The sequence below is a fragment of the Eptatretus burgeri genome, unplaced genomic scaffold (genome assembly GCF_056783735.1).
Source record: "Eptatretus burgeri isolate ZD-2024b unplaced genomic scaffold, Ebu_testis_v1 Ebu_testis_scaffold_3186, whole genome shotgun sequence".
Classification (NCBI taxonomy): domain Eukaryota; kingdom Metazoa; phylum Chordata; class Myxini; order Myxiniformes; family Myxinidae; genus Eptatretus; species Eptatretus burgeri.
The window spans coordinates 27501-50000 of record NW_028225136.1 but is presented as its reverse complement, the minus strand read 5'-3'; the positions used below and the strand labels follow the sequence as shown (position 1 = coordinate 50000).

The following is a 22500-nucleotide window of genomic DNA, read 5'->3' as shown; positions in this document are numbered from 1 at the left end:
ACAAAACGACACCACAATCCTCTTGTGGATTACCATCACGACATCTTTTAACATTTTACTTTTGTATTTGGGATTGTGATGGAACAACGCCAACAGATGTCGTGATGCTAAACCAGAAAAGGATTGTGGTGTCGTATTGTGACATCATAATGTGATGTCATTCCTCATTGTTTGTCTCGTTCTTCATCCATCACAATCCCACAACATAAGATAAAATGTTAAAAGATGTCGTGATGGTAATCCATAATAGGATTGTGGTGTCATATTGTGGAATCTTAATGTGGTGTCATGCCTACCTTGTTACTTACGAAATCTAAAGATTTCGTAATCTAAAGATTTCGTAAGTATATTGATGACTTCCGTTTCTGTTTGTTACTTACGAAATCTAAAGATTTCGTAAGTTTCTTGATGACTTCCGTTTCTGTTTGTTTGTTTGTTTGTTTGTTTGTAGGTACGATAACTCGAGAATGGAAGAAGCTATCAATGTCAAATTACACCACGTGATTCAGGAGGGTGATGGCTAGTGCTGATTAGATTTTGGTCGAAATCGGTCAAAGGTCAAGGTCACAGTGAGGTCAAATATTCGATTTTTGATGGTTTGGTACAGATAACTCGAGAACGGAAGAAGCTACCAGTGTCAAATTACACCACGTGATTCAGGAGGGTGGTGGCTTGCGCTGATTAGATTTTGGTCAAAATCGGTCAAAGGTCAAGGTTACAGTGAGATCAAACATCCAAAACATTCGATTTTTGATGGTTTGGTACAGAATCATCGTAGAAACTTCGAGTTTGCGTCGCTACCTTCTCAAGAGACAGCTTTTATAAGACAAGGTCAGAGGTCAATTTGACGATTTCGTAAGTACCAGTCTATGACTGCTTGTTTGTTTGTTTGTAGGCACAATAACTCGAGAACGGAAGAAGCTACCAATGTCAAATTACACCACGTGATTCAGGAGGGTGATGGCGAGTGCTGATTAGATTTTGGTCAAAATCGGTCAAAGGTCAAGGTCACAGTGAGGTCAAATATTCGATTTTTGATGGTTTGGTACAGAATCATCATAGAAACTTCTGGTTTGCGTCGCTACCTTCTCGAGAGACAGAGAGATGAGACAAGGTCAGAGGTCAAGTTGACGATTTTGGAAGTAGCAGTCGATGACTGCTTGTTTGGTTGTTTTTTTTTTGAAGATATCATCTCTCCACGTTTTCACATTTTTCTAAAATGTTTTTTTTTTCTTGTTTCTGCAATTCTTTAAGTCATAAAATGTTAAACGTTTTTATATATTTTATGGTTTTGTTTTTTATTAAATCCATCAATGTTGTTAAATTCAGCTTATGGTACATTGTTCCCCTCCCCCCCCCACCCCGCCATTAAATCCTGGCTTTTGGTTCAGTCCACTATGTGGTTTACCACAAATGTGAAGCTGGGTGATTATCGAATTAAAAAAATGAAGAAAATGCTTAATGTTTCATATATTTTGTTAATTCGGTGTGGATTAAATCCATCTATGTTAATAAATTGTTTTAATACTAGTTTCAGTTGATTTTGGGGGTTGCTTTGGATGCACATCGCTTATGGAATGGTTCTGTCCATTTTAACCCCCTCCCACAATCCTGGCCTGGTTTGGTTGAGTCCACATTTACTTTAGTTCGATTTATTTTTCAAAAACAACGATTAATGCCTTATATATTTATAAAATTTATGTTTCGTGCACGAGCCCAGAGACAAAGTAACTTCCTCGTGTTGGAATCACCATCATGGCTTCAGTAGTTATCGAGGTGGATCGGGCTACAGTTTAACATTGCTTTTCGAGGAGAAGAAGCAGAAGTACAAATTGGCGTTTAAGTGAGATCTTTCATTGTGGTATTTTAGCGATTGTATTCTGGCATCTTTTTAAGTCTTGGTAGTTCAGAAGAACGCTCGAGAATAAAAGTTATTGCTTTTAAATGCTTATGACCTCATTGTGTTGGAGTTTATGAGCGTATCATTGTGTACACATTTTAACGGACATTCAATGTACACATTTTCCCCCGTATTATCCCCCTATATGGAGTACTATCGTACGTACTCCATGACAGCATGACAACACAAACCCTCTTGTGAAGTTAAGGATTTTCTTCGTCAAAACAAGTTCCAAACACCAAAATGAGGGAAAAGAAGGATGTCGATCTCTAAATATCAATACGCCACATTACAAGATTTGATGCAACAAGAATGGCTACGTCATCATGACAGCAGCACGATACACCGGAGAGCGAGTAACTGTCAGCCCATCAGTGCCCATGGTACCAGACAGAATTCCTTGTTATACCTCTCCAAAAGTGGAGAAATATTCCAAAATCTTGTCCCTGTCAATATCGGGGCTCAGACCACCCACAAAGATTTTCTTCTCTGGACCCCTCTCCAGGCCTTTGTCTCGCTTGGGGTAGATAAATCTGCCCTGCAGCCAGTGTTTTTTAAGAGCCAACACCTGCATTAGTAGGGACAATGGTGGGGAAAAAAAACATACGTTAACTACCAGTCCTTGGAAACAACCACAATTCATAGTCGTATTAAACCGTCAGTTATCGGAACTGCCCACAATCTCTCGAGTGCAAGAGCTAAGCATTATAAATATTTTAAATCTCGATCATCCCACCATGATGTACCTTGGAAACAGCAGCGGCCGAACGAAACCAAATGAAGCCAAATCCTCTGCAACGCCCGGTGTCCACATCATATTTGATAAGACAGTGCACAACATCACCAAACCTGGAAAAGTAGTCTCGTAGAGCCGCAGTCGAAATGTCCGAGGAGAGGTGACCAACGAACATCCTGCTGTGAGACAAAAAAAGAATGAATTTTCGCTTCAAGAGAGGTGCACATGACCATGGGGAAAGTTGTATCATCATCATCATCAGTACACGGGATAGGAGGATGATATCCGATGTTGAATCCTCGCCCAGACTTCCGTATTGATTGGTTCGCGTTGGTTGGTGCATGGTAGTTTTAAACCAGGAAAGGGATGCATGCTGACAATCAGTGCAGGGTGAGAATTTCACTTTTCCAAGATTTGTCCAAGTTGTTTTCAAAAGATTGTTCCAGATGTGGAATCCACCAAGGAAGTTGGGAGGCTGTTCCAATCATCGATCACACTTTCACTGAAAAAAAAACGTTTCTGAGAGGTCGTCCACACCTGTGCTTGAACACCTTAATGGGATGACCTCTGGTCGAATTGGTGGTTGTCGGAGTGAAGAAGTGATGAGAGTGAATGCGGTCTCGTCCTTTTATGTTCCAGAAAATCTGTATCACCTCACCTCGTCTTCGTCGGTCTGTAACTTAATGTAGCACGGTACATGTTCAGGTGTAGTGTCTCAGTCTCTCTTGGCAGAGGAAATTGACGGCTGGGAGTTGGTGGGGACTATTTTGGAACCGCTTCTCTGTACCTTCTCAAATTTCTTGCTGGCTGCCACATATCCGGGGATACCAAGCCAAGGTGCTGTACTCTAAGATAAGTCAAACCAGCTCGACGTGAACAGCAGTGGCAATGTAACTTCATCCAAGGTCGTGAAGGTGTGTTTTATGAGCCCAAGGGTCTGGTTCACCTTGGTGACTGCAGTGTGGACATGATGAAGGAATGTTAGGTCCGTGCCGATTGTGATGCCTTAATCGATCTTTTCCTTTGACGACATTTTGAAGCCCAATTCCATTCATCGTGTAACACTCGTTCACGGCATGTTACACATTCACTGGAACGTCCATGCAATATCACTGTCTGTGTCCTTTGTCATTATTTTCAACAAAGGGTATTTAAAAATCAATGTCATAAAGAAAATGTGAATACATTAATTCCGCCTGATGAGAATTTCTGGTGATTGGACACGCCCCTTCCATACAGACTGGAGGAGATTGGACACGCCCCTTCCATACAGATTGGAAGCGATTGGACACGCCCCTTCCATACATATTGGAGGCGATTGGACACGCCCCTTCCATACATATTGGAGGCGATTGGACACGCCCCTTCCATACATACTGGAAGCGATTGGACACGCCCCTTCCATACAGATTGGAGGAGATTGGACATGCCCCTTCCATACATACTGGAGGCGATTGGACACGCCCCTTCCATACATACTGGAAGCGATTGGACACGCCCCTTCCATACAGATTGGAGGAGATTGGACATGCCCCTTCCATACATATTGGAGGCGATTGGACACGCCCCTTCCATACATACTGGAGGCGATTGGACACGCCCCTTCCATACAGATTGGAGGCGATTGGACACGCCCCTTCCATACATACTGGAGGCGATTGGACACGCCCCTTCCATACATATTGGAGGCGATTGGACACGCCCCTTCCATACATACTGGAGGCGATTGGACACGCCCCTTCCATACAGATTGGAGGCGATTGGACACGCCCCTTCCATACATACTGGAGGCGATTGGACACGCCCCTTCCATACATACTGGAGGCGATTGGACACGCCCCTTCCATACAGACTGGAGGCGATTGGACACGCCCCTTCCATACATACTGGAGGCGATTGGACACGCCCCTTCCATACATACTGGAGGCGATTGGACACGCCCCTTCCATACAGACTGGAGGCGATTGGACACGCCCCTTCCATACAGATTGGAGGCGATTGGACATGCTCCTTCCGTTCCAATGGGGACATCGTTTAAAACTGAAGTTGGCTTAAGTGAAGCACCAAAGGTGTGTTTGTATGTTTTGTTTTTCAGTTCGTTTGGCGTCTCTGTATAAAATGGCCACTGCCGGTCCATCAGAGTGCGGTGGCGGTAAATGTGACCCGGGGAAACTTCCAGAGATTGCAGCCGCGACTTCTTCTGACCTTGACTTGACCCTGCTCGACAAGACCCTCGGTTTGTGGCTCGGTCCTGGACTGAAGCCGAGGATTTGGGAGAGGTTGCTTCTTGGTGAACAATGTTCTTCAGGGAGAGAGGGAGATGAAAGACAAATGGTGGTGGGGGAGTAGCGGGGGAGAAGGAGGGAGATATTCCCTCAAAAATAAACGATTAAATATTGTTGGGGTGTCGTCCATGGGTGGTTGTGACGTCATGTACTGCACGTTGGATGTGAACGTTTTCTCTTTTTACACTTTTTAATCCATCACAACCTGTTTTATCCCTACCATGTAGTTTTGTAAGTCCTCCTTTACTAGCCCCCATTGGAGTGAGTCCAAAACGGGGGCTCGTGGATTTGGTCTTGATTTTCGTGTCCGTGCGAGCGTGAGTGCATCCGCAACCACGTCTCGGATATGTATGGACCGATTTTATTTGTACTTGGCACAAAGACAACACATGATGGTGTACATAAGCACGTCATTTGTTTTCGACATCAGGTCCAAGATGACCGAGTGGCGGACATTTTAGTTCTAAAAAAAACCCCAATGTTGATCACATCCTCAACCATTTCTTGAACATGGATTTAAAATAGCACAAAAAAGAACAGACATTGTCAAAGTTTTTCGTCTTGCAGCTCGTCAGGACACACGCAACAATACCGGGATGTGATACGTGTGTTGATTGGCTGTCCAGCTTGGCCCACCCCCACCATTGGGTATTTATGGGTTGTTGTGGTAATGTTCATCACTCTTGAGAAAGGTTAATGGAGGCATGGTGCGTTGCACATGTTGTTGATCGAAACTGTTGAGTCATTGTTTGTTCAATTAAAGGTTGTAGAATCTACCACGGAATCCATTGATTACAATCCCAACCGCAAGTCTTTACTTGAACGTGTGTTTATATATATATATATATATATATATATATATATATATATATATATATATATATATATATATATATATATATATATATATATATATATATATATATATATATATATATATATATATATATATATATATATATATATATATATATATATATTATATGGTGTCCCAAAAGCCTGGATCCAAAGGCATTTTTCCTAACACACAATTTGATATTTTTATTTTTATTTCAGATCCAAGATGGCTTCGAAACTAACAATGGAAGATCGAATTGATTGATACATGACAATGAACTCATTGTCATGTACGCAAGACAGGATTCTTCACATAGAGGAGTTACTGCCGAATTCAACAGAAAGCATCCAATAACACATGCCACTGTTGAAGTGTTTATAAACGTTTTAGGTTCAGAAATGTTCAACGTTTTTGTATTCAGCGTATAAACAAGGGTCGTGAAGTCGTCCAAGACTGGCAATTTCAGCATTTACTCTGATAAAACATTTAAATAAATTTTTCCCTTTGGATCCAGACTTTTGGGACGCTATATATATATATATATATATATATATATATATATATATATATATATATATATATATATATATATATGTGTGTGTGTGTGTGTGTGTGTGTGTGTGTGTGTGTGTGTGTGTGTATATATATATATATATATATATATATATATATATATATATATATATATATATATATATATATATATATATATATGACTGCTATTATTTTATTTTTAAAGAAGAAGGCGCTTCCAACCAAAAGAGTGTGCCTGATGAAGCCGGCGAAACATTGCCTGAGACTGGGTCTGCTCTCGCTTTTTTGCTCAAATTAGCGGAGTCGATCTAGTTTTTTACTTTTTGTTGGAAGCGCCTAATTCTTGAAAAATGTGTAATTCCAACCGCCCCAATCTTAAATATATATATATATATATATATATATATATATATATATATATATATATATATGTATATGAAAATTCACTATTCTTGGCTGATAATGGCCATCTCCCAAGAATAATGATACTACCGTCGTTACCTCCATGATCAGGACAGAAAAACGCTTTGGATCGGCCGTTACCATGAGTGCTATCACCTGAATACGACAAGACCGATGTGAAAACCCTGCCTGGATCGCACCAGAACACAGGATTTTATCACCAGCTGCAGTTCGGTTCAGTAGTTCAGAAAAACTTTCGTGAACAAGTACAGGTGAACAGAGCAAAAGGCATTTTGGGTGCTGTATTTCTGTCTGTCTTTTTCATTGGATGTTCTGGGAGGCGGGGAACACTAAAGCACGTTCTGTGTCTGAAATGCTCATGATAACATTTTGAAGAACAACTTTCAATCGATAACCTTTCGGTCAGTACGTGTTCAACAGATGTTTGACTTTTCGGAGAGCAACTTGTTTAACAAGTAATTTTCAGAGTTGTTCAATTTTGGGTTGGCCACCAAACCCAGGCCAGCTCGATTCGGAAGTACCAAACCCAGGCCAGCTCGATTCGGAAGTGCAAAACCCAGGCCAGCTCGATTCGGAAGTACCAAACCCAGGCCAGCTCGATTCGGAAGTGCCAAACCCAGGCCAGCTCGATTCGGAAGTGCCAAACCCAGGCCAGCTCGATTCGGAAGTGCCAAACCCAGGCCAGCTCGATTTGGAAGTGCCAAACCCAGGCCAGCTCGATTCGGAAGTGCCAAACCCAGGCCAGCTCGATTCGGAAGTGCCAAACCCAGGCCAGCTCGATTTGGAAGTGCCAAACCCAGGTCAGCTCGATTCGGAAGTGCCAAACCCAGGCCAGCTCGATTCGGAAGTACCAAACCCAGGCCAGCTCGATTCGGAAGTGCCAAACCCAGGCCAGCTCGATTCGGAAGTGCCAAACCCAGGCCAGCTCGATTCGGAAGTGCCAAACCCAGGCCAGCTCGATTCGGAAGTGCCAAACCCAGGCCAGCTCGATTCGGAAGTGCCAAACCCAGGCCAGCTCGATTCGGAAGTGCCAAACTCAGGCCAGCTCGATTCGGAAGTGCCAAACCCAGGCCAGCTCGATTTGGAAGTGCCAAACTCAGGCCAGCTCGATTTGGAAGTTGCAGCTCGGAAACTCAGTTCGCTTCTCCCAGCACTAATTGTATCACCAACCAAGTGGAGCAGCTGGTGTCCAGAACTACCGTGGTGATTCAGAATGATGAATGATTTTCTGGGTAATCGATCACAGGTGAGAGGCCATTATTCTTTCCTGATTAATTTGCTTTTTCGTGCTTTGAATTTAAGGAAAAAGGAGTTTCTCCTGCATCACGAGATTATTGTGCCATCAAACAGGATCAAGGTGGGTGGACAGTGTGGTGAACCATAAGAATCACGGTAAATGAATGAAAACCACTTACCATCCCAATGGCAAGATGGGAAAACGATTCCTGATGAGCGGAATATTATTTTCAGCTGTCCCAATGGCTTTGCATTCTCGCTTAATCCCCGCATCATCATCATCATTGGTCCCAGAAGCGGCTCCATCATCATCAACTGCCCCACTGTCGTCATCCAAGATTCTTTCCAGAGTGAGATCAATCACCTCCAACTGTTTATTGGTTGTGGATCCTGTTGTACTCACGTCGGTACCACCATCACCTGTGGCACAATTATACGATCACCTCCCACTCATACACACTGTGTCAAAATTACTGAAGCCTGTTGAGAAAGAAAGGAGGAAAAAAAGTCTGAAATAATAAACAATGAAAAAATGAGAAGCGGTGTTCTGCTGAGTTCAGAAAAAGTGCAGGAAGTAAACTTGTACACGTGTCAAGTGGTGAATTGTTTTAACGACCGAATTAGGTGCGTGTTCCAAGCTCTGGCCACTCCGTGTTCCAAGAACCGGCTTCACCACCTAGCCTCTCCCCGTGACATCACGGTCACCTCCCCACCCGATATTGGTGATGTCCACTTTCTGGCAACTCCTCGACTTCCACTATTCTCACATATTATACCGCTTGTCCTCTGGCTCTATCTGTTATCTCTTGCATTAGCCTTCCATTGAGGGACCTACAGGCCATTGATACAATTCTCTCAAACTTATACAATGGGACCACCTCTAATCTGGTGGCCAGATTAGGTAAACAAGGTAAACGGGATGGACATTACGGGGACTTTCAGGTCCTTACACGACAGGGACTTTCAGGTCCTTACTTTCAGGAAGGAAAGCAGGGAATTTGAAGGTGGGTTTGGGTTGGATTAGCAGGGATAGAAAAGATCATGGTTTTGGAAGGGGAAAGATAAGAGATGATGGTGAACAGTTGTTTTGAAGACCTGGAGGGAGGAGTGGGATTGAAGAGAGTGTTGGAGTTTGTTCCAAAGGTGGGAACAAAGAGGAATGAAAGAGTGAGGTGAGCAGTGGTTCTTGATTTTGGTAGTTTTACCAGAAGGGGGTTGTTGGCGGACCTTGAGCACCCTGCAGAAATATGGTGGGGATATATCTCAGACAGATCAGGGGATCGAGGCCGGGGAGGACATGGTAGAAGACAGAAAGGCCACCGACCTGCCTGCAGTGAGAGTGAGAGACCCAAACACTCAGCCTCATTGTGGGAGGCACCAATGATTCTAAATGTCTTGGTTTCCACAGCGTGAAGCCGGGAAAGGTGAGAGACGGGAGCACCAGACAAGAGGGGAGAGCAGTACTCCATCAGGCTGCGGACAAAAGCTTTTTTGTGGTCAGGAGCTCAGGTGTGCCGAGGAAGGACTTTGCACGATGGAGGATTCCCAGTCGGCGTCTGGCTTTGGAGGCCAGCTTGGAGCTGTGGCTTTCCCAGGATAAGATAATGGCATTGAGTGAGAGCCAGAAACTTGAATGAAAGGACTTCTTCAAGAGGATTGTTGAGAAAGTAGATGGGGGAAGGGGGGTGGGGGATGGGGGGGGTTCCAGACGGTCCTTTTGGAAAGACATAGTGAGAGTGTGAGAATTGTCAGGATTGAAAGACATGTTCCACGTGTTGGAGCAGCTTGTCATGTTATCCAGATCTGCAGAGAGCGAAGAAGCTGCTGCTTGCCGATCTGAGGGATGACAGATGGAACGGCAGAGGGTGGAGTCATGTTATTTCAGGAAGGGTAGGACTACTGAAGATGAGATGGGACAAATCTGTGCATGAGAGGAAGCAAGTTTCTTTGAAGGAATTCTCAGGACGAGTTGATGTTGGAGAAAGTAGCGATGGGAAACCAGTCGAGAAATTTTATGGCTGCGTTCTGTGTGTGAGCTCTCATTTGAAGTTTGATGGGAGACCAGTCTCGTAGTTTGATGTCTGCACTCAAGAAGTTTTGGTTGGACGGGATGGCTGCTTCAAAGACCTACCAGTCAGCCTGAGTGGAATGCCAGACTCAACGGCACTGAGGTGGCTCTCTAATAACATTCAGAGAGATGTCTACTTTGACAAGCATGTGGTCAGATGAACCGATTGGAGCAGAGGAAGAACAGCAGATATTTCCAGAGAAATTGGTCAAAATCAGATCCAGAGGAGATGGGGTTGAGATCATACCATTGGTTGAGATCCGGGTCGGGAAGTTGACTGATTGAGTCAGTCCCAATGAGTCGCAGAAGTCTTTTGCTGAAGTGCCATGGCAGGTGAGAGAGGTACCCATGCCCAACCAACTGTCATGATGACAGTTGAAGTCACCACATGTGAGGAAGAGAGAGTTGGGATGAAAGGATAGAAGTTGGTCCATGTTTTCGGTGATGGAGATATAAATGGAGTATTCATAGAATACATAACCCACACAGTTCTGAGAAGGACTTGGTGTGAGCCAACTGTTTTTTTTCTTTTCTTTGATCCAATATCCTGCCAGACCACATGACCAATGCCATCATCTTTATCAAACCATATTTCCCATGGGAAGTTGGTCAATTAGTTAAATTTTGCATTGATCGGTTAAGCAGTTTCTCCGATGAAGATTTTCAAAGATTTTTCCCTTCGATCCAATATGGCCGCTTGACCACGTGACATAAGATCGTCATCTGAAATGAAAATCCTGTTCAAATTTCAAGTCAATCGGATGAAAATTGAGGATTTCAGAAATTAGGCCGAGGTTGACCTTTTGGCTTGTGTTGACCTTAAAAGTAATTGGTGGTTGACTTCAAAGAGCTGATCTGAAAATCCTATTTAAATTTTAAGTCAATAGAATGAAAATTCCAATTTTCGAAATTCCGGCTTCTGTTGACCATTTGGCCGATGCTGACCTCAAAAATAATTGGTGGTAGAATTCAATGACCAAATGTGCAAATCCTCCTCAAATTTCAAATCTGATCGGATGAACGTTTGCAAATTTTAGGAATTCCGTCTATGTTGACCTTTTGATCGATGTTGACCTCAAAAATACTTGGTGGTTGAATTTAGTGACCTGATATGCAAATTTACTTCAAATTTCAAGTGAATCGGATGAAAATTGAGAATTTCAGAAATTGGCCTTTGTTGACTTTTGGCCTGTGTTGACCTCAAAAGAGTGACCGCTATATCACATGGTCATGTAACATATGGTAAAGTTTCAATTTCCTCCACTGAACGGTTTTCGATGGACACTCAACAAAATGCAGACACATACGACGTACAACGTATGACATGAGTCTGTACGCTCCCGATCGCTTAACCCTGCTTTTCGCTTCGTGAGCGCAGGGTATAAACCATCGTTTTATGTCCCATGTCCTAAATTTTGTCCAACATTTTTGGCCCCTGTCCTTAATATAATCTATCCAAACACTTTTGCACAACCACATGGACATGAATACTTCCCATCCGAAGACTCGTGTGTAAACATGTTGAGCACATCTTGGCATTCCTCTTTGCGTTGAACGGGATGCCAAGAGCCATCTTCAAGGAGCTGTATCTCATCCACATCTGAGCACGAGTTCAACATTTCCATGAATAAACTGCAAGGAGGAAGAAAAATGGAGAGAGGGGTTAAGGGTGTTGTCCATACAGGCATCAAAACAAATCGTTAACAATACACAACAGTCGGAGGGAAATGTTGGTTCTGAGACAAGACTCCCTTCGCAGGACCACTCGCATACACTCGCTCGCTTGTTCCCTCTCACTCACCTTCTCAAAGTCTTATTTCAAAACCAACATTTCCCTACCCTTTGTTTTACGAATGTGATGTTGAAGACGGTCTTTCATATTATTTACTCCAACCTCGGTGTGAGAGAGAGAGAAGACACCATACCGACATCTTTAAGCTCGAATAGCGAACCAACAAATGTTTGTTTGTGCTCGATTTAAGGAAATAACTTGATTTTCTTGTTGCACTCATCGCCATGTCGTATACTAACAAATAACAAGGTGGAACTTGGTTCTTGGTTTAAATATCGTTGTTGAGTGGAGATGAAATTAAAACCTCTCTCTCAATGTTCTGCTCTGAGAACCTCCTGAGCCATATATCATTTTGAGATTGTTGTTGATTCTTTTTCCATTTGATTTCTTGGCATTCATTAAATCTTTTTAAACCCCTCAGTCTGATTGCTTTATTTACACTTGCCTTTGTCATTTCTTCAACGAAACCTTTTTGGTATTTACCACATTTATGATGTTTTCCATTTAAATACCATGGCCGTGATTTTCTCCACTCTTTGGTTTGGTTATTGCTTGGTTCTATCATTAATGTCACAGTAAAAAAAAGGATGGTGGGAGACCATTCAAATCCCCTGAAGCCAATCATTTATTTTGTATATCTTATCACTTTTACTTATACTTTATCTTATATCTTAAATATGATAACTCTTATGTGTATCTTTTCTTGAAATATGTTAACTCTTAAATATCTCAACACTTATCTACATCTTATGTTCATCTTAGTAGTTGCAACCATAAGGGAGGTTAAAAAATAAAAATAGAAACATAAGACCACTGGTCCTTCAACTTATCTGGGCCCTGGCCTAATGTTGAAAGTTAAATTTAGTAACAATCTGACCAGTGGGTCTGGAGAAGAAGATTTTTGAAGGAATTAATGTGATTTTCCCAAAAGTTGACTAAATCGGCCGAGCCGAATGTTGCAACCCAGATTTGGTGACGTTCTGTCTGGTGGGTCTGGAGAAGAAGTTTTTGGAAGGAATTTGCGTGACCGCCATTTTGACACACTTCCGGTCACGTGATCAGCATGGCCTCCGCAATTTAACATTAGGACCGCGTCATCATGTTGTGACCCAGATTTCATAGGATTCTGAAAGGTGGGTCTGGTGAAGAAGATTCCTGAAGGAATTTCAGCCATTTTCACAGAAATTGACCAAGTCCTGTTCAGACGTCGAACATTCTTCTCCTCTGAACAGTTGCTCCAACGATATAAAAGATTGATTCGTCCTTGTATGGAGTACTGCTCTCACATCTGGGGAAGTTCCAGCTCCACATACTTTCTGGAAAGATTTGAATACAAGGTTATCCGACTTGTCAACTCCACCAATCTGACCTCAAAACTTGACCCGCTCAAATTACGCCGCATAGTAGGCTCTCTTTCTCTGTTCGACAGATATTACTTCGGTTTCTGCTCACAAGAACTTGCTGCTTGTGTCCCTCCCCCTCCACCATTAGCAAGACCAAGGAATTCTCAACAAGCCACATCACATGATTATTGTGTGGCCATTGGCAACTCAAGGGTGGGCCATTACGATGTTTGTTTCTTCCCCTCCACTGCCAAATTCTGGAACTCTTTTCCTTCACATGTCTTCTCAAACACTTATGACCTTCCCCTTTTCAGAAAAGCAGATTTTTTACTTCCTCCAAAACTCTTAGATTATTCTCTTTCCTTACTTTCAATCAATGCATTTATTTTATTTTACGGCCTGGCCTCGATGAAGACTATTTAGTGTGTGACTGGAGCCTTCAACATTTACAAAAAAATTATATATATATATATATATATATATATATATATATATTTATATAAATATAGTTTTTCACCCAATCTTTCAATTTTAGAAATTAGGCTGGTGTTGACCTTTTGACCTTAAAAATAATTGGTGGTTGAATTAATTGACCTGATATGCAAGTCCTGTTCAAATGTAAAGTCAATCGGATGGAAATTAACAATTTTAAAAACAATTTTAGAAACTTGGCCCGTGTTGACGTTTTGGCCTATGTTGACCTTTTGGCCAACGTTGACCTCGAAAATAATGGTTGAATTCCGCGACCTCATTTGCAAATGCTCTTCAAATTTAAAGTCAATCGGATGGAAATGGAAGATTAAAAAACAAAAATTTGAAAACGTTGTTGACCTTTGGCCTATGAAGACCTTTTGACCTCAAAAATAAATAGGATTCTCGCGGACCATCAAGTCCACCATTTGGAGAAGCTTCGTAAAGATCGTTTTAAAATTGTGACCTGTCAGCGATTAAAGGTCAGCAGACAGAAAAACAAACAGACCCAAATGTTCTGGTGAGGGTAATAACCACAGCCTGGGTGAGGATCTCACCCTCAGCATGACAATATCTAGAACAGCAGTGACACCCAGAATGAGGAATAACCTGGTAGTCTACAACATAATAGCAAAGTTCCATTTAAATAGCAAGCACAACTACTTAAACGGGATGTGCATCATTTCAGATTACCACCTGAGAGTTGTTTTCAACGAGCTGTAGAGCATTCTTCAATCAAAACTATGGAGAGGAAAATATTGACGACCTCAGTCTCCTCCACAAAAAGAACCCTTGAAGTTGGGGAATGAACGTGGTGGCACCCCAATCCCTCTTTCCAAATTCCTAGCTTTCCCACACGAGAGCTTCATTCTGTATACATCTTGTCGCGAAACCCCTTGAATCCTCTCCTGCCTCCCATTCGTCCCCACACCCACTGTTTGTCCACCTTCCTCCGTCTTGGCCATCGGCTCTGCTGTTAGTGTTTCCCCCTCTCTGTGCTGTTCCTTTGTCCAGTTGTGTCCTGATCCGTTCAGTGCATCGGTACTCGCTCTTCCACGAGCCTCGACCATCCGTACAAAAAAGTGGAATTTCCAAACGCGAACGTGTCGACGACATTGGGAAGATGGAAGGGGGATTGCAAGTCAATCTTAAGCTTGTTTAATCTCCAAGAGACTCCACAACCAAGCGATTTATGAAAACAGCAACAATGGAGATGTGCCAACGAACCCGTCGATGACGAGGGCATCATATGGGGCCCTGCGATTACAGATTGGGCAGAGCCACGTGGGTTTCTTCTCATTCATCTGCAGGTAAGCAGCCGCGTCGAAGCACTGAAGGTGGGTACACGTGAGGGCACGGCACGGAATGCTGAAGCGCATGTGTCCCAGCTGCAGAAGAACGCCAACCGTGCCCATCAAAAGAGCAGAGGTGAGAACCAGGACAGGTCCCATGTGTGTTCAGGACAATGATGTGGGTAAAAAGGAATGAGGGGGTGACGGGTAAGAGGAAGAGATAAAGACAAGTTAGAGTGGGATATTGGAGAAAGGGAAGATGCAAATATTCGTTTGGTAAATCCATCTTCCTGTCAATATACGCAAACCAAGGAACATTCAGATATTAACAATGAAGCAGATAAAAATCAAAACACATTGAGCACATCATTCGGAGATATCCAGAATGACTCGATGAAGATTCATACGAATTGATGACAAACGTAAGCATGAGTCGGAACTGATGAAAAAGGCCTACAAGGCCGGCCGCCGACTGGACATCCTCCGTCGCACAAACTCCGTCCTTGGCACACCTGAACTCCTGTCCACCTACAAGGCTTTCATACGCAGCTTGACGGAGTTGTGCTCTCCCCTCTGTGCTGGCTCCCCTGCCTCGCATCTTGCTCGGCTTGATGACGCGGAAACCAAGGCTTTCAAGATCATTGGAATCTACCGTGATGGAACGGAGTCCATGGGTCTATCACTTCGCCATCGCAGACAGGTGGGTGGTCCCTTTGTGTTCTTCCTCCTCCTTTCTGGTCTTGCACCATCTGCTCTTTCCTTGCTTTTATGAAGGGCTTCTGGTGAATCTGTGCAAATCCAGGATCACTGTTCACTTCCACTCATTTCTTCCTCTTTTTTCCCCACATGTGGAATCATCTTCCACATCCTCTTCGATCACATTTTTCCCTCCAGGTCTTCAAGACAGCTGTTCACCACTGTCTCATGTCACTCCCAATCCAAAAGCCACAAACTTTTCTACCCCCCCCCCAAAACCCCAAGCCCTCCTCCTTCCAAATTTCCATTTTTCCCTCCTTGGAGTTTCCTTCTGTATCATCCATCTTCTCCACCCCATGCATCTTCTCCTGCCCCATTCCTCCCCCATTGTTTGTGCAAGTCTAAAAAAATGACGATTTTAAACACTTCCCTAAGCACTGCGTTCAATTACAATGTCGACGAAAGGGATCCATGGCTGTAGGTTCGAAACTCACTGGACACATGAGAGACATGCGCATGCTTTTGACTGCAATTTCAGTGTCTGGATCTGTTGTCAGTTTCTCTCGAACTACGGGGGGGAGAAAAAAAATCAGAAAACACTTTCAAACATAAAAAGGAAGTTATACAACCGGTAACATGAAGCCGCAGAACCGGGGCGAGCTGCGGCTGCTCCGACCCTCAATCGTCACAAAGGAAGCAATTTGAACTCATGCAATCAAATCACAACAACAAAAGAAGCAATCCTCCACCGCGGTCGGCATTTCATAAAGTATTCGTTTGTAGCATCTCACTGATGTCCGATGGAGAGTGATGGATGCAAGAGAGAGAGAGAGAGAGAGAGAGAGAGAGAGAGAGAGAGAGAGAGAGAGAGAGAGAGAGAGAGAGAGAGAGAGAGAGAGAGAGAGAGAGAAGAGAGGATGCTGCAAAGGACCAAGAAATACAACAGACTTGGAATGATGAGGAACTCAGACAACCTCATGGAAATATGTAAAACCTTCAAAAAATAATCTTTAAAAAGTTGAATAAATGAAATGGACATCAATATTTTCAGGTGTTTGTGTGTTTGTTTGTCCGTTATTGTTTCACGGACGAAGCGGAGCACCTGGAGGCCCCAAGTTTTGGGTGTAGGTAGGTAGTTCAGAATGTCGGCAAGGTTTGAATCTTCCACTCGTTGGTCTCGATGTCCGTTTTAAGGCCGCCATGAAGTGTATATTGGGATGTGGGGTCAGGAAGTGGTGCCACCAGCCCGCAAGCAAAAACTCCTCCACGCATTCGCACCCACCTGGATCCTCCTTCGTATATCTCTGTTTCGGTCTTACCATCCCCAGTCACTGTTCCTCCCAGACACTCAAACCGATTCACCTGTCCGATTTCCTTCCCCTCTCACCTGATCTTTATTTATTTTCTCTGCTGCCCGACCCACATCACGTCAGTCTTCTCAATACTCATCCTTCAGCCCATGGTTCCCAAATGGCTCCTTCCACTCCCCCAGAACTTCCTGCATCTCATGCTCACTCTCCACCACAACAACCAGATCGTTGGCAAACAGCATCCTGTCAATCTCACCTTCCTGCTTACCAGCTCCATCACCATGATAAACACGAGTGGGCTGAGGGAGCTTCCCTGCCTCAAACCAATGTTCACACTGAACTCCTCAGACATCCCAGGACCAACCAAGACCCTTCCCTTCGTTCCCTTGCACATCCAACTCAGCATCGCCATGACCAACTCCCTTGGGACAGTGTTGTCGGCCTTCTCCAGGTCCACAAATCCCAATGCAATCTCACCTTGCACCTCCAATCTCTTCTCCACCAACTATCTCAACGCGAACATCCCATCCGTCGTCCACCTACCCTTTCTAAACCCCTGCTGCTCTTCTCCGATCTCCATCTCCACCCTCTTCCTTATCCTCCCGTCTACAATCCTCTCCAGCACCTTCGTTACATGACTGAGGAGCGTAACGCCCCTGTACTTCCCCTGATCTTGAACGTCGACCATCCCCTTCCATATTGGCACAATGAACCCTGTCCTGAAATCTGCAGGCTTCCTAAACCGAGGTTTTTTTCATATTACGCACACGTGCATCATCATTCCGGTGAGTGGACACATTCAAATAAACTGATGCCAGGCGCGTGAGGCATCCATTTCATGGCGACACACACTCTTCCTAACAGGACAAAAAAAAAAAATTCCATTTCCTCAAAATGCCAACAGGATTCGAACAGCACCGGGCAACGCCGGGTACCCCTGCACCAAAAACAAGAAAGTTGATGGAACACCTGACCACTCAGGGTCTTGAGAAACGAGGACAATGGGCGGGGTCTCGGAGCGGAAAGGCTGATTGGTTGAGACGACGTAAAACGCGGGAATATTTTGTTCCGAGTCACTTTTGGCAAGATTGCTCGGGATCGGAGGCTTCGAGGCACATTGATCGACCGGAGTTAAAATATACGTGCACGGACGGCACTGTACTGCTAAATAGGAGGGTTTTGAAAGTGCTAAAAACGTGATTCGTGTTCTCCAGTGTTCAAGTGCGCAATTCAATTGAAATAAAATAAATATTTCGAAAGCTGCAGAAAATTTTTTTTTTAAAACTCAAAAATTTACCGCCGTAAAATGGTGGGGCAACTTCGTATAACAACTGTGCATTTTGTGAGGAAAGCACCAAATTTGGCACACTGGTAGCCTGACATATTATGAACACATTTTGACATTGGGCCATCTCAAATTCAGCCGCTGATGGCTGTGGCAGCCATTTTCCAAAATGGCCCCTCGCGGTTACTATAATTTCACTCCAACATTGGTTTGAACATTTATTAAAAGCTGAATTCAGAAAAAAACATAACCTGTAGCCACCTCAAGTTTAAAGATAGCCGCCTTTTTGCAAGATGGCTGCTAATTATTTGTTGTGGCAGATGATAGCTTCAGCAGTGCGTCTGTAAGTTCTGGCAGAACGGTCCAGATTGTCCGAGCAGTCTTCTTACCATGTCCAGCAAAGCTCGATACAGTGTCACACCGAGTCAGAGCGTGAAACATTGGGAGTGTCTGTGCCTTCTCTGCTCCGAGACCAGCTGCTATTTCGTGGGATGCCAGGTACCGAAAACTCTTCCCAGTGCCAAATGCTCGCCACAGTTCATCTTCTGGTTGCAGTCCCTGGGCCACTGACACAGCCAACACCGCAACATCGGTGTCAACTGTCTTGATCAGTATCTTGTGGTGACCATGGTTGGCTGCATGGGATGCATGCAACGACATTCGACTGTCAGCTTCTTCGTGGCTGCACGGGGCGAGCAAGGCCAGGTCGAGCAGCGGTGGCTTGCTCAGGACTGCCTCCTCTCCATCAGTGATAACCAGCTGCTTGTCATCCTGGTCAAACCACCTCAAGATAGCTTCTGATAGGAACTTGAACAGCTCGGTCTTGTTGGTGTCCACTCGGACGAAGTTCTGCCAGTTTCCAGGTATAACTGCTGCTCTGACCACGCGTCTACGCACTCTTTTTCACGCTTTGATCTTGCACTGCCTTTCGGTGAATCAGCAACGTAGCGGTCCCAGACCAGGTCCAGGCGTGACACAGTCTGAAGCTTTGTTGACGGGTACGGTATGAAGACATCCTGGGCATCGTCATCAAAGTTCTTGGCTTCCGCAGGCTTCAGCATCTGGACAATGACTGCCCCATCAACAACTAGGCTGGTGGTATCAAGAGCCTCTGATTGGGCATTGGAGAAATCTTCAAAGCATTTGAGGAGATCACTCTTCGAACCGAGACGGAGACTTTCTCCATCGGAGAGAGCTGGAGGACACGCTTGATTCTCATGACGAAAGAACTCTTCAAGGTTTCCATCCCTCGTCTGGCAACCGATGTAGAGCCGTGAGAAAAGTGCCACGTCGTTCCTGAGAGAGGCCAGCTGCTGTTTCCCTTTGCTCACACTTCTCGGGGTGGAAGTGCTAAACACCTTCAGCTTGTTCCGACGAATTGCATCATCAATTGGCTTGGTCCTTTCCACCAGGCATTCTCTGGTGAAAGCCTGGAACTGCTCTTGGCCAATCTTCTTCACATTCCTGACATTCTCAACTGCAGCAGGACCTGCAATTTCCTTTGTGTCAAGGACAACCAGATCCATGCTCTCTTCCTCAAAGGGGTTGCTAAGCTCTTCTTTGACGCTGACAAGGGCACGGACATCCTTGGCGAAAGAGGTTTGCACACTTGGTGTCTGGTCGTGATGATGTGTGTCCTCTCACCTCCCCCAGTGTTGACGGCCATCTTGGAACTTTTCTATGGCCCTGGCAACCTCTCGCCCAGCAATCATCCAACGCCGCAGGGCACTTGGGTTATCAGTGAGGCCGACTGCTCCACCATCTCCTTTGATGCATGCGTTGTTCTGTTCATGTGCCTGGTCGATTGGGATCGAAGAGAACACGTTCTTCGTCTTCTGTACAGTGAAGTTGCCAGCCATAAATTCTCTAGCTCCATCTGAGTGCTTCATTGGGAGTGCAATCGTGTCCCTCAGGTGAATAGGGACCCACTTGGCATAGTATAGTGTGTGTGTGGTCTAAGGCATGGAACCATGGGACCAGTTCCGTCACGGCATCAAGGTACATCGTGAATGAAGCCTGCCGCAGAGAACGCACGTAGACCAGTACCAACATCTCTCGTTCCAGCACAGTTGCCCAGTACTGAAAGTTAGGAATGTCTTCTCCTCTCTGGTGACACCATTCTTCGAACTCAGGCAGGTCTTCTGCCAACTCAACTTGATGGACTACGGTTAACAATGGGATAGCATCGAGAACTCTATGGGCACAGAACAAAATAACAATGAATCGAGTCAACAAGTGTAAGCTGGCAACTCAACCGTGCGCGATTCCGGGGTCAATATGCCCGCACACCACTTCCACTACCATGTGCCAAGCCAATCGTGCTATGAATGTTTATCATTGGTTTTCATTCAGAATCTGTGTCTTAATAAGACTAATTAGTCCATTTTAACTTTTTTTTTCTCAACCAAATCAAATTGTTACTTTCTTTGACCATTATTGGACCTTTATTAGTAAATAAACTTTCACTATCAACCAGCATTCCTCTCCAGTAAAGCAGATATGTGTCGAAACAGTAACCACTGGTGGCCATTTTGAAAAATGGCTGCCACAGCCATCAGCTGCTGAATTTGAGATGGCCCAATATCCATATCTGTTCATTATATGATGGGCTACTAGTGTGCCAAATTTGGTGCTTTCCTCACAAGATGCACAATTGTTATGCTATATTTAGCTAAGTTGCCCCACTACAATGCGGCGTCTCTTCCACCACCCGATTGAACATCGTGCCTGTTGTTTGTGCCCTTTATGACATCCTTAAAACGGTCAAGTTTCCCGTTCGGAATGATTTTCAATTTTGTTTGATTGGCGGACAGACGGACGGAGTAATAAAACATCGAACCCGTGTCCGAAGGAAGCAGTGCGGCTTGGCATCTTTTTGACGGACGGACAGACGGACAGACAGACGGAAGGAAGGACATACCGAACGTTGAAGCGACTGCACCGCTTACAAATGATCTCCCACCTCTCTGCGCACGTGCGATCGGGACAAATTCAGAGCCAAAGTTCTGTTCAAGGGCAGGTTCGTTTTCTGATTCATGTTCAAAACATTCCATTCAATTTAAACAGACAGACAGACAGACAGACAGACAAACTCGAAAGTGCTTCAGCACGATTTTTGCTTTTCGCGTGCGGAGTAAAAACGTCGACCTTACTCAGTGCACGCGAATGTTCAGGGTTCCGTATTCCTTTGGCCACGAGCCGTTGGAGTAGGGACGCTGACGTGAGCTGGGTCACCAGGTCGACAGGTACCGAGGAGTCCTGCAGAACAAGTGGGGGCAAAAAGGGTAAAATTTCCAACATTCTTCGTAAAATAACGAAACGAAACAGCACGCCCGAGTTATTTATTAAATTTTGGAAATTCATGAAGAAAGAGAAAAAAACAAGAGTTGTTGGAATTTTCTGAAGCATTTAGAGGGAACAACTTTTATAAACAAACGAATAAATAAATCGAGGGAGTTCGTCGACCATCTTATCCCGTACAGTCTTGGGAAACGAGTTTTGTACATTTTTGTTGCAAACGCCGGTGGTGTATAGACTCGGAGTCGTTGGTTCCCACACCAGCGACTCTGAGTCTCTACACACCACCCATGAAACTTCACGCTACCGCTCACTCAAGACTTTGTTCTTCTGTACTCCTCACGTGTGCATGAAAAGAGAGTGGGAGTGTCCGTAAGGAGTCACATGTTCCGTTTGTAAGGGAATTCGGTCCCAATAGAATGTGGAGTATTGATGGAGTTTTCGAAGAATCTCCTTCAGCGGCATAATCGTCGCTCACTGTTAAGCATGCTGAGGTTTCTCGGTCGCATGCTGAGGTTGACCTATGACGTCATAATTATAATTCAAACATTTTACATGAGTGGTCGCTCCGACGGTGAAAATTTCGTCCCAATCCGACAAGCAGTTGCAGAGACAAACACTAAAGTTCTGTGCGGACAAACAAACAAACAAGACAGACAAACGGATCCAAATACAATTCCCTCTCCACTGGTGAGGCTAAATATCATGCTACATATCATTTTTGGCCTCACCTCACAATGGTGAAGAATCAGTTTAATAATTAAAAAAAAGATAGGCGGGTGAAAATATCACCTCCGTTCAGGTTCAGTGGCGAAGGTAATAATGTTCACATATTCCGGGATTTTTGAATACAGTACTTGGATAACGCACCGGCGTTGTCTGCACGGTCGGTGACTGTCCGCAGCGGCAGGCGCAAAGACATGCGGAATTTGGCCCCGACCCCCCTCCATGTCCTGCATGGAGGGAACATTGAAAACTTCACTCACACAATCCA

At 44.3% G+C, this 22500-nt stretch overlaps 1 protein-coding gene across 8 annotated transcripts in view; it reads right to left on the bottom strand.

Moving 5' to 3' along the window:
- LOC147006330 (uncharacterized) overlaps positions 1 to 22500 on the bottom strand; it is a 35426-nt gene that overhangs the window by 10366 nt on the left and 2560 nt on the right. For 5 of the 8 annotated variants that reach the window (XM_085869048.1, XM_085869045.1, XM_085869047.1 and 2 more), the window contains exons 2-9: positions 22377 to 22459; positions 21362 to 21467; positions 16109 to 16182; positions 14854 to 15014; positions 11517 to 11652; positions 8132 to 8373; positions 2647 to 2815; positions 2310 to 2468 (exon numbers count right to left, since the gene is read on the bottom strand). In XM_085869048.1, coding sequence (XP_085725174.1) covers positions 2310 to 2468; positions 2647 to 2815; positions 8132 to 8373; positions 11517 to 11652; positions 14854 to 15014; positions 16109 to 16182; positions 21362 to 21467; positions 22377 to 22459 — 1130 coding nt within the window. Of the gene's footprint in view, positions 1 to 2309; positions 2469 to 2646; positions 2816 to 8131; positions 8374 to 11516; positions 11653 to 14853; positions 15015 to 16108; positions 16183 to 21129; positions 21215 to 21361; positions 21468 to 22376; positions 22460 to 22500 lie in introns of all 8 variants that reach the window. The other 3 variants (XM_085869052.1, XM_085869046.1, XM_085869051.1) reach the window with 3 other exon arrangements.